Source organism: Falco naumanni, chromosome 8 (genome assembly GCF_017639655.2).
Source record: "Falco naumanni isolate bFalNau1 chromosome 8, bFalNau1.pat, whole genome shotgun sequence".
NCBI classification, from domain to species: domain Eukaryota; kingdom Metazoa; phylum Chordata; class Aves; order Falconiformes; family Falconidae; genus Falco; species Falco naumanni.
The window spans coordinates 43778081-43791087 of NC_054061.1; the positions used below are offsets into that span (position 1 = coordinate 43778081).

Here is a 13007-nt window from a genome sequence, read left to right on the forward strand (position 1 = left end):
GAATCAGTAATTTTCCTATATTCACCTTGTTTGGTTCTTTTTTAGTTTCAGCTTTTAGTTAATGAATTTATCTCTAAAAAGATGACCAATTCCATACAGATTTCTACTAGCAACACCACCAAACAAGATAATCTTTCAAAAATTTACAAATGTACAATATATTTATAACATTGCTTTCAGACAGCTTCAGTGCAAAGATATACATATAGTACATCACGATAATTGTTCATAAAAATAGAAATTGGCATTTGTCAAAAAACAAGGCATAGTTTCAACATACATCTCCAGCCATTGGCTAAGAGATGTATATATTTTTATAAAGCATTTGAATGTGAACCTAATTCCTCTGTTTATAAAAAATATATGTGCAAATGGATGTGTCTAATTTTCCCTAAATCATTTACCTAGTTATACTACAGAGTCCTCTTTAACAAGATTGGCGGTGTCTTTAAATGTATCCTCTGTTGCTGTATAAGCTAATGGTTGGTCTCTCTTCAGAGTAATCTTGGATGGCAGCGAAGGAGAAGGGGTAGGAACATTTTCCGTGTCTTGTTGCTGTTCCTTTTCCATCTAGAACAATAAACATAAACATAACATTAACATAACCAAGTTAACATTCTAATGCATAAAACATCCAACCTTTCAGAAATGTTAAATAAATATCCAAGTATTTTGCTAAAGTCAAGTGTCATGGTATAAGTTATTTCTACAAATCACCACCTATAACAAAATTAAATGTTAATTTCACTTCAGATGGTACAGCTGAGTAAATATGCTACTACAAACTTATTCCACACACTGGGACACCTATTTTAATGCTTAATGTCAGGAATAGCTTGATATGTCTATATGCACATATATATGTAGAAAACATCGGCACTACTACTGTTTGTAAATAGTTACAATTCATTAGTGTTGGGGAAATGAATCCTTGGCTTCCTGAACGCTTTCTCACCTTGTTCAAGCATTAGAAACCCAAATTTTTCACAAAAAGCAGCTAGTTTAATCACATGACTGTGGGACTGAGTTTCTTAAGACACTTAGGCCATCTGGAAGGCCAAAAGTGAAAAGGGCTAGAATTACTTGCTCAAGTCAGCAGAACTCCAAACCTTCATATCCAAGCCAGGGGAGAATTCCACCAGCACACATACCACCTGCTGGCACACCATCTTAAATGAACTGTGTCACTCAGCTGTATGGATGAAAAAAATAGGGCTGGCATGGGAACAGGGCTGCAGTATGCAGAGCTATTGAATTTTTGTGCAGTGCTGAAGCCAGGACTGAGAGGGCAGAAATAAGACACTTCAGCATCTTAGTAGTAGCCTCCCACTTGCGCTGGGTCACTGAGCTGTGCCAGAATGCACCAGGAAGCTGAAACCAGCACCAGCAAGCTGAAACCAGCACCTGAGATGTCAGAGCACGAGCAGGCCACAGTGCTTGGGCAGGCAATGCAGCTGCACTGCCTGAGCTGGATCCCTGCTGAACACCTCGTTCTGCATGAGGCTTTGTAACTTTTCTCAAAACCACTTCAGTCCTACCTTGACCCGGGCTGGAATTTCTCTGCTGCCTCAGCAGCAGAATCTACTCATACTCTGTAGCCTATGAAAGCAAGAAAAAAGTCCAGCGGTATGTAAGCTGAAAAACAGAACTATACAATATTAAGCAATACCTCTGCATATATCGGGTTTTCAAAATTAGTGTTCTGTTTCGTTTTTCTCTTGAAGAAACTCCATTTTGATTCCTGAAACATAAAAATTATTAGAACTTTACCAATTGTTCTCAAGTTCTCTGGAAACTGACATCACTGTTGTTGGATTTCACTTGCACTGAAAGCTAACTCCGTGATTTCAGCTGGATGTTCTTACATTACCATATTGTAACTCTAAGCATGGAACTCAACTTTCTTCTCTGATAGATAACCGGTCACGCCTATTTTACCTAAAGCAGTATTCGTAAGTCTGAGCCAGAAGGCAATAAAAGTGACTAAAATAATTCATGGAAGTCTGTAATTCCAGACAAATAGGTTAAAGAGGAAAAAACTGCCTTGAAAAAAACACAAGAGAAATTACTGAGGGACCTGAAACTACAAGTTCACAGAGCTGTCATTTCAAAACTTAGCAGAGATGCTTTTTAGTGCACAATGTGTGAAAGTAGTCCTGTAAACAAGCCATCATCAGCTCATTCAGATGGATTTTAAGACATAAAAATGTATCTTTCATGAATCAAGAACAATCTCAATGAGGCGATACTTTGATCTTGATTGTTAAAGTGTCCTGCAAGAACACATAGAACAAGGATCTTAAAAGTTCTTGCTAGTAGTTTTAAATATGAATACAATTACAAATAAATGTGAAAAAAAATTACAACAGTACACTGACTAAATGTCTTATTTCAATTTACCATGCATACAAAAAACCCCTGGGTTTCACTCTTTTAAACCAAAATGTAATTTTTCTTGGGTTTTCTTTTCATATCTTACAGGGAAGAAAAAAGAAAAAACCCCACACAGTCTGCTGCTTTTATCAAGGTATAGTTCACTAGGCATTTACAAATAACTGTTAAAAGTCCAAAGTAAAGCCTTAGTTATAATATTTTCTGCTGGGTAACAATGACAATTTACAGCAGTTATATTAGAATTTTCAGACTACTATCTGCCCTCAAAATGAAATATAACAGTGAAAGGAAGCTCTCTGTTCCAATCTATTAACTTCAAAATAACTGGGTAGGCCAGGAAGAAGAGGGGGTTTAATCCAAACAGACCCTTACTGTGTGCCCTAGACAATTCTGTGCTTGCACTGCTTTTCTCATATCAAACTGTTACTGGCCAGCTCTTGTAAACACAGTCCAGTTAGTTGGACTTGATGCAGATTGTGTGTCAGTCCCACGGCATTATTTAAAGACAACTGGAACTATACTGCAGCTTCCCTAACAATTCAATTTCCCTGATTTGGAGTGCAAAACAAACAAGGGAGCTTTGGAGTATTTTTATGTCCTACCCGAGGTACATCTGCACCCTGAGGGGGTTCCTTTGGACTAGCAGATATCACAGAGGCATACACAGGGTTTTCAAAATTTTCATTTTCTTCACTACCAACTGCTGCTGCCTGTAGGAGAAGGAGGAAAATCAACATTCTTCAAAGAAGAAAAGAAGGTCATAAGGAAAACGGAAGGTGAAAGTCAAGCCTAAGTTTCTCTTACATGTGTTGGCCGAACAACTGTAACTGCACTGGCTCTGCTGGCTCCACCATCTCTGGTTGCATACATTGGATTTTCAAATGTGATCGGCTGTTTCCCTGACTCCACTGCAAAGTTTTCATTCTATGAAGGAAAAGAAGCCACAGAATAACAACTGCAGTGCAACAAACACCTCCATACTCTTAGGAATTAATTTATAGTCCAATTCTTCATCTCAGTGAACAATGCCTGTTTAATTCAACATAGGCTTAGGCAAAATCTAGCATATGTTAAATCATAACATTAGTTCACCATCCATTATTTTACTCACTGACTTAGCAGCCTAGACCATTGATTATTCTGATATTAACCCATTTCCTAGCTCGACAAAAAAAGCCTCACATTTCAATAACTGACTCAAAGTATTTTATGATGAGGAAAGAGGATTCTCACAAATCACACCTTCAACAAGGGAGAGATACCAAAGCATAATCCCAACATAAATATTTCATTTTAGAAACCTCAAAATTACATACAAATTAATAAGCACTATCTGACATATAAAAGAATGGGATCCATTCATTTTGTCCCAGCAGGGAGATTGCTATAGTTTTTAAGACAAAGTAGTAAGTGCATCCCCTTAGATATAGCATACAAGTTATGTCAAAAATAAAACGTTTCACAGTTTTTAGCATATCTCTTATTATAAAACAATACTTTGCCCATGTATAAAGACCACTGTTTGGATAGCAGTTGCTTTACACATGGTGTGAAACCCTGAGCTGCAGCTACGGTGCTTGCAGCAGGTGGGCAAAGGCGCCAAGTTAAGTATTTCTTAAGAAAATATTTAGTGCCACATAAGGATAGCCACCCAGGGATGGCTTAAACCTACATCATTTTTACAAACCGTTGTTTCATGCCATAAGGATTCATGCTTTGTGCTGTCAGAGTATAGCTCTTTACCACACAGCGAACTTGTCAGATCCCTCAAATTAGCATAACTTGACTAAGAATAGCCACACTGAAAAACATACCTCTAACATCTACTCATGCATACGTGATGTTAAAATTTTAGAAGGCACATCCCACAGTTCTTTGCTGCCATAAACTAAACCCTCTGAATTCTTTCCCAGTGAACTATATGATTTTTTTGTTTATATTCTGAACACACGGGGAGAATAAACATCACTTAAGTAGAAATACCCTGTATCCAGACCTGTTATTAGCAACATATACACTGCATCAGTTGGACTTCAGTATGTCATTATTAGGTCAGAAAATGGAAAGTACCATGAAGTTTTTCATGCATGAAAAAGACTTGAGGTAATATTCAAGCCTAAAGCTATTTTCCTAGTATTTACTGAAATGTTCATATGGTTGTTTCATTACACAAGCTGCTTAGTTTTAACAAAGGCTGTGTTTCTTCATCTAAAAGAAGATCATATACATTATTATGAGTTTAATCTTCACTAGATGTTTAATTTCATATTATTTACTGGCAGTTAAGTCTGTAATTTATCTTTAAATTCCAAAGTTTAGGGAGTTGCCAGTGTAGACTTTGCAGCAAATGTGTATTATTCAAACATACCTGTGATCTATTTGCTGTAAGTAAAAATATATTATATTTTACTTCTTGTGGTAAATGGGTGTATTTTTACAGTACAGGAAACACAAGGGTGTGCTGTATCTCAGATGTGCATAACAAAATATGGATGAAGTAGAGTTATACTTTATGATGTCCCCAAAATTATTAAACATGATTTGTTTAAACTTGTGAAAATAAGAAACTGTCCAATTTATAATTTGTACTGCAAAGTAGTGTACGTTGTGGTTAGGCCTGAGTTTTACATCTGAAGTTTCTAACCTACAGCGTGGATTTGAAAACCACACTTTTTAATCTGTTGTATGCAACACAAATGCTCTCAAATAATTCCTTCTTAAGATATTTTATTTGCCTACTAATTCCCCATATATTCCATTAATATGTTTAAATAGGAAAGGGGGTTATCTACTTAATTTCTACCACATAAATCATGAGAAAAGTCATATTATTTTGAAGAACAGCCTACATTTGTCCTTGTCTTCAATTTACAAAAGTCTATTCCAGGAAATTATCAGTTCAACATTCACTTCTTTTTCTAGAACATGTTTATTATACCACTATCATTTTTACATAAAAGACTTTCCTCTGTCAGCTAAAAATGACATTAAAAGAACATAATCTAAAAAAATTATTTCAGAACTAAACCTTACCATTTGCATTGCTCTGTCTATAGCAGAGTCTCCTCCAAAGCCAGACACTCCTATGTCCATACTCACATCTGCTCCAGATCGGAAAGTTACCCCATTGCCATTTTCAGTAGATTTTACAAGACTGCTTAAACTACCAAAAAAAAAAACCAAACACAACCCACAAAAACCAGATTATACACAAAGTGAGCTCATAATACAGATTTTTCTAGTTGTTCTTGCATACTTATCACTTGGAATTTTTTCTGGGTATAGGCAAGCTAGTGAGGGCACCAGAAGTAGTATTCCTGCATTAGTTCAACAATTCTTTTAACCTAAGTTAAACTGCAGCTGAAATTTGTGGACATAATTCCAACTTCTATGCTAAAGATGTTTATGCATGCAAACCATGAAGACAACTGCACAATACTGTTTTTTGTATAAGCAAATGTTCAATCTGCATATACATTTACAGTAATCACAAGTGCACATTAGACTTGCATGAGAAACATTGGAAATGGGCTGATAGAACACTGTCAGGTTCAAAACAATGGGAGCAGTGAAAGACAATAATGAATAGCCAAATACAGAGCTTTCTGCACAGAAATCTGAGCATGCAATTCCCCAAAACCATGCAACTGCAAATCCACTGCAGAGTTAAACTTCGAGTTCATTTTATCAAATTTGCCTAACTTGAAGGAAGACAGAAGCATTAAAATAATCTTTCCATTTGTGTGTCCTCTTTGGAGCTGGCTTGTACTAAAACTCTTGTCTACAGCTGGTACACTGTACACACACCTTACCAGTTGGCCCTGCAGGCATCAGCTGATGGAATTTTAGAAAACCTTAAATCTTAGCTATGATTCCTGTACATGGACAAGTCCCATATTTAGGGCAACAGTTAAGCTATAGCTTGAGTTAACTCTGCAGTAAAGGTACAAGTTAACAGTTTAAAGAGGGATTGAAAAATGGCAGCACTAAGGCATATTCATGGCAGAAATGAAAACTCTGAACCAAGCCTCACAGACAAAATACTGACATCTCAATTTCACGTGGCCTCATAGCTTATATGAGAAGTATTGTTGAATGGTAAAGTTTGAGTCAGTACATTAAAATTTCTACTTGTTCACTATCACGACACAGAAAACTTCCATTCAAGAAAGAAAGAAACAGAGCATTTCAGTGAGCAACTTAGAGACTTCTTACAAACTGTCTACAGGATTGATTTGCACAAAAAAATTTTGCCCCAATTTAACTATGTCAAGTCAAAAATAGACTTAATTAGTTCAGTGTAATCCTCCAGTGAGGAAGCAGTTGTAGCTACATCCACATTACTGATTACAATGATTTAATTACACTGATTTAAAGCTACTACTGTGAAATTGGTGCAAAGACTATGAAAATGCAGCTTTATGCGTTTAAAAACATATAATTTCCTTAAAGCTAAAAAAAAAAATAAATCTTGATGCATTATATTCTGACTTTTTAAAAAAAATAATTCAAAATATTTACAAATTTTTTTCTTCATATTCCTTTGATTTAAAGCATCAAGTATTTTTGAATTATATTCCACAAAGCTGGTTTTCACTAAACAGTATGACTGTCAGGATTGCAGAAACCTACAAAAAGCCCAGATTTCTCTGGCACTGGAAATAAATAGAAGTTAACTATACATGCCCCATATTATTTTTAAACTAATGAACACAGTGTTGCAGATGAGCTCAGCCTTTAAATGTTAGAGATCTCTTTGCCAGAATCAACTTTTAACAAACTTCTCTAAAAAAATCCAAACATATGTAATTATGGTCTTTTTTATCTCTTTGAAATGAATATCCAGTTCCAGATCTGGTAAACAGTCTTCTTTATTGCTCATTATTTAAAAACTAATTGGGAATGTGACGAGTTTTACAACAGTCCTTTGTTATAAAATAATGATCAGCTAGGATATTGCTTAGAATCAAAAATCCTCCTGATTTGCTGCAACACTGCACTTCCCATATTCCAAGAAAATGGGTACATAGCCAACAAACTAGATTTTTCAGAAATACTTGGGAATAAACATAGATTTGTCAGTGCACAGACATTACAACTATGAAAGCCTTCTAAACATACCTTGGTAGTTTGGGAAGCGCTGGTAAAAGGGAACCAGTTCGTCTGTAGTTAAAGAAGCCTCCAACCGCTAACACTCCAATTATTATGATTAGTATGACAGTCAGCAATACTGCTACTGCTGCTTTCAAAGACAGAAGAATAAGCAAACATTCAAGCAAGCATAGGTCAATGTAAAAAAGAGCTCAAAGAATTATAAGCTGGACCCTGAACAGCTCAAAATATCAAGTGTAATATACACTTGAAGCTTACTTGTTCCAGGAGGCACTCCTTTTGACAATCCTATTTCACAATAATTGCCAGTGTAGCCATATGAACACCTGTGAACATCAGAAGGACAGCTGACTGAATGGCTTTTATTAAGTCTAGGATCTCAGCTTTGTTATTATGTTCAGTACTGTTTATCTACATGCCAAAAATTTTAACTCCATGCTCAGTAATTATATATTACGCTGACTGTAAATATAGTATGTCTGCTTCTTCACCGAATAAAAAGTGGAAATAAAAAGTGCTGACTCAGAAAACTAGTCACTGAAGCTAAAAGATTTGGTTTCAGCAAAGCATCGGTGGCACCTACTGGTTGTTCCAGGTTACATTTACTGATCTCCATTGTTACAATTTTTCAGTATAGCCTCTTACTAGAATCTGCAGAGGTTTGCTGTTCTGAGTTTTTGGGTTTGGTTTGGTTTTGGGTTTTTTTCCAAACTGATGCATTTACATTGCTTATTTGCTGATATTTTTATGCACATAGGTGTTTTGCTGTGATTGTTACAAACATGCTGCTACAGACACCTTCTGAAGCATTTCCAACACATTTCAAACAATTTAATTATTTTGCGAGACTAAATCAGCACAATCTGACCCAGGACTACCTTAACAACATACTGACTTACTTGCATTTCGGAAGACCACTTTCATCTATATAGCATGTTCCTCCATACATGCACCTGCATGCTGGTGGCATTGTGGGAGGGAATTCAATGGCTGCAAGATTCAAAAGCCACACACGTTATCAAGACATCTTCAACAAAAGAAATACTACCATAAAACATTTTATTTATCTCTACAGAACTTGTGCATGCAAACTCACAGGCTACTTTTCATAAGCTTTGCTTTAAATGTATTTGTTGCTTTTCTATTTATTTTCTGTCAAATTAGCTTGCTTTAATTGAAGTAAAACCTGTTATCAGAAAACTTCTTACTCAGTAAAAGTAGGCATAGACAACTCAAAAGCTGTATGTCCCATCACTTTCTTTTGCCCTTGCAATGCAGTCCACCACCACCCTTCAAACCTCTCCATTCAGAAAGCAGTAATACTTGATCTCCTTTGCCCAGACACTTCCCTCCAACCAGCTGGAAGCTGCATAGAGAGGGACAAACTGTGATGCATTTACTTATGAAGAAAAGCAGTGGATGGAAATGCACATACAGGAGGGCCCTCTAAACTCTCATACATCCTGCCAGTGAGAAAGAGGGAGAAGCCTAAAGTCCTCAGTTTTTGGTCAGTGCAGAGCACATGCTGATAGCTTGGCACCAGGTAGTGCAGAAGCCTGTTCTTCATCATGTCAGTGTCCCAGCTGCACTCCAGGAGCCCTGAGGTGACCAAGTGGCAGCACTGCCTGAGCTGGCCCAAACACAGAGCTATAAAGTTTCTGATATTATTCTACTGCTAAGTCAAGTGGAGGGGAAAAAAAAAAAAAGTGAAAAGTACTAGCCTTCAGTAAGAAGCTGGACATGCTGCCCAAAAGCATAGTTCACATAGGAAAAGCTCTGGATCTTAGACATCATTATAGGCTATAAATTAAGGATAGACTTTGACAGCCTGTCTCACACTGACAAGTTAGAACATAAGACATTTGTCATAAAATTTTATCAGCCAGAGGAAGAGGAAGTTTGTTGCTACGATGTTCTTTACAGGTAAAACTCCCTTCAAGTAAATGGCATACAAAAGGGGGAAATGCAGGGGTCTTACAGGCTACGTTTCTCAGTAGCTGCAATACAGAGAAATTACAGCAGTCATGGCTCACTGGATTTGCTTAAAGTCAAGACAAAAACTGAAGTTCAAAAATGGAGACAGTATTGTATATCCTATTTCCTGTCTCCTTTTCCTCAAAATAAGGTTAAGCACAGCTTTCTTAATTCCTGGATATTTTATGTAAATCAGTTTCAGCAGAGAATAACAAATGCAGTGTCCTCAGAGCAATAAACAGCAAATAGCAAATGCAATCAACAGTGTTATTGATCCCTACTTTAAACATGTATTGCACATTTCCATTCACTATTACATCAAATTACTAGCTTCTCTTTCTGCAGCTCACACCATGTGGCAATAGGAAAAAGCATTAACAGTTATTAAGAAAATGTAATTTAGAGGCAAGACCATGTAAAAAATCATGACATTTCCTCTTTTAATGCAAAAAGAAGATAATTCAGAGAAGACCAACCACATAAAAGATGTCAGACAATGTTATAAAGTATAATGTATTAGAGACAGGTTGCAAGGACAAGTACAAGGACATTTGGCTACTACCCACATCACTGTAAACCAAGAATGCAGACTCTCAGCTAGAGAAACAGAAAACCTGCAGTGGTATGCTCTTTCTTCTCAGGGAAGGCTGAGCAATTCTATTTTATTGGCACTCCTGAAAGCACTGTGGGGGCTCTGCTGCAATGCAACAACCAAGCACTAAATTCTAGCACTTAAAAGGCTTTCCAGTGCATGACAATTGTCTAGAAGTTATCTCTCTTCTCATTGTGGGTTCTGCAAGCTTTGTTTCAAGTTTCTATTGTATTCTATTATACCGATTAAACAATACCTTGTACAGAATTGTAAATACAATTATAAACTATAATTTGTCAGAAATTCTCTAGTTTTGAAACCAGTGCATTCGAAAAGAATGAAAATAAAATACTTCGCAATTTCAGAACAAAAATCAGAAACTGACCAATTTTGCAGCTGGGTCTGGACTGGTTAGAGTAATATAGCTATATCCATTCTACAAATGACATGCAAAGAGATTAAATGAAACACACAAGGTGACCAAAAGCAGTGATGGCTGAGAATAAAAGCCAGATGTCCTGACTTACCAACATCTATTATATCAGTAAGCTCATCCCTGCATGTTTCTAATACAGTAACATGTTTACATTCTAAAGAAAAGCTTCCTTTGTGTTCATTTTTAGTTTGACAAATTATTCTACCTGCATCACACTCTGTGCTGCTGCCTTCTATGAATCGAGTCCCTTGAGGACAAGTGCAGGTGTATCCTCCTGGTCTCAGCAAGCAGAGATGGCTGCAGACATCTTTACAAGGATTAGGCACTGGGAAAAAAGAAGTGATAAAGGCAGTTGAAGAAGAGTGCAGCATATTCCTGAGGTAAGGCAGGGAAATTTCATAGTCAGTAGAGTATTATCACACACCAAAAATCTAAACAAGTTTAGATCCATTTGTAAAAACAACAGATGTTCAAATACCACATTTATATCAAAACCTTCTCTCTCATCTTTTTTTACATTCTTACGGGAGAGACCATGGCTGTTGGAAGCCAGTGTAGCACCAAGAAGAAACTAAACATCTCCAAGCAACATGGAGCTTTCTGATTATGAAAGCTAAAATACCTTTTAAGAGGGGTATGTTGGATGCTTCTCTGGACATCTTCCCCTGTGAGCACTGTGGACATGTCATAGCTGAAATAAACCCCTTGGAGGCAGTATTAAATGGCCAGCGCTTTGTATGTTACCAGGATTAATTCATATTGTGACTGCCACCTCTATGACAACTCCATCATGGAGGGGAAGACGAGAAAGGACAGGGTCATAACTTAGTTCTAAGAGACTCTAAAGAGCAGTGCGTGGTATTCCACAGCTGATTTAACTTTGGATGTACAGAAAATACTTGCCAGCCTCTATTCCAATTTTATGTTTTCAGAAATTAATATTATCACATACTGATAGATACATTATCAGAAGATTATTAAGCTCTTTGAAGACATCAAAACCAACTTTGATATCCTAGCAAGGAATAGCTCACTAAAGGATGCTAATTACCTACCTGATTGATTGTATCTGTGCTGGTGATAGATGCGCACTTGAGTAAGCCATGGATTTACAGTCAGCACTTTCACTTTTTCTCCATTTCCAAATTTATCTTTCTTCCAGACTTCTCCTCGTTCTTTAGCTATCCAATATAAATGGCCTTCAAAGACATCGAGGCTGTATGGACTGCTTACTTCTCAACGAACCAAACAATAGACTGTCAGCAAGCAAATCTCTAGCAGGATTGATAAAACTGCTGTCCTTCTTCAGGTTAAATACACCATTTAATCCTTTCATTTTAAGACATTTGCAGCTATATATATATATATATACACACACAACCCCATGTGCCTCAACACTTCATGTCACTGTACCTGCAGACTGATTGATAATATACATAAAAAAGCAAGAATCCAGTTTTCCACATTGTCCCCTATTTGGGTCATGGAAATCTAGTTACCAGGCATCATGAACTCTGAACCTGGTGTGCCATTTTTCCCTGTATAAAGGAGGATAAAACACTAACAAGACTCACCCTTTGAAAAGCTCCCAGATCTAGCCCCACTTGTGAAGCCCAAGTGCTTGTTAGCATACATCTTGAGTACCATTATATTAATTGCACAAGTTCTTACCTCCATGTAATACTATGGTTCTGTCTGTCCCATCAGGTCTCATGGATTCAATAGTATTTTCTTTAGAATCACTCCAATAGATCCTGTCATTGTTCAAATAATCAATAGAAAGACCTGTTGGCCAGCCAAGGTCTTCAGAGACCAGAGTTTGTCTTTGTTGTCCATCCATCCAGGCACATTCAATCTTTGGCTGCCTTCCCCAGTCAGTCCAATACATGAGCCTGAAAGGACAGAACCAGAATTTAATATGGTTCAGAATTTGGTCACCATGGTTATCCTTTGGTGTTTCATAGAAAAGGTCAGTTGTGGAACATAAAGCTCTTCAGCAACCTGTTCTGTGGATGTGATCAGGGAAAGTCACAGACAGTTCACTGAACAGGCTTGTTTCAAGTACAGAAGATAAATACCAAAATAATAATGTTTTCATCTTGTGTCCTGATTTGGGGACAGAGTGGTTTTAATGACAGTTTGTCATTCTTAGTGGAAGAAAAATGACTGTGAACACTGAACATCCATCAGTCACAACAAAGCTGCAGAGCCCATGTGACTTCAGGAGCCACGCTGCTTTACTCCAGCTGAGAAGCACATATTGAGGTATCTGGTGATCCACCATATAATACAAGATGTAGCAAGCACCGCTGTTGAACGTACCAGTGCATTTACATTGCTTTCCACTGTGAAGGAGGCTGTGTCTGTATTGCTTGGAGGTTCTAATGAGACATTCACATCTATTTCCCTATTTCAGTACTAACAGGGAAATTCAGTGAGCACACAATACTGTAGAAAGGAGATTTTTATTTGACCTACCTGGTGGTGTCACCAACACAA

General features: G+C 37.1%; 1 protein-coding gene across 6 annotated transcripts in view; it reads right to left on the reverse strand.

The window, feature by feature from the left end:
- Nucleotides 1-52: 52 nt before the first annotated feature.
- The window catches only part of LRP2 (LDL receptor related protein 2), a 128222-nt gene continuing 115267 nt past the window's right edge, over nucleotides 53-13007 (reverse strand). For 4 of the 6 annotated variants that reach the window (XM_040605080.1, XM_040605078.1, XM_040605079.1 and 1 more), the window contains 11 exons: nucleotides 12180-12400; nucleotides 11564-11743; nucleotides 10714-10833; nucleotides 8406-8496; nucleotides 7765-7832; nucleotides 7516-7633; nucleotides 5428-5557; nucleotides 3199-3318; nucleotides 2997-3104; nucleotides 1670-1741; nucleotides 53-570 (listed from right to left, as the gene is read on the reverse strand). In XM_040605080.1, the coding sequence (XP_040461014.1) occupies nucleotides 409-570; nucleotides 1670-1741; nucleotides 2997-3104; nucleotides 3199-3318; nucleotides 5428-5557; nucleotides 7516-7633; nucleotides 7765-7832; nucleotides 8406-8496; nucleotides 10714-10833; nucleotides 11564-11743; nucleotides 12180-12400 (1390 nt within the window). In that variant the 3' untranslated portion in view covers nucleotides 53-408. The remainder of the gene's footprint in view (nucleotides 571-1669; nucleotides 1742-2996; nucleotides 3105-3198; nucleotides 3319-5427; nucleotides 5558-7515; nucleotides 7634-7764; nucleotides 7833-8405; nucleotides 8497-10713; nucleotides 10834-11563; nucleotides 11744-12179; nucleotides 12401-13007) is intronic. The other 2 variants (XM_040605081.1, XM_040605076.1) reach the window with 1 other exon arrangement.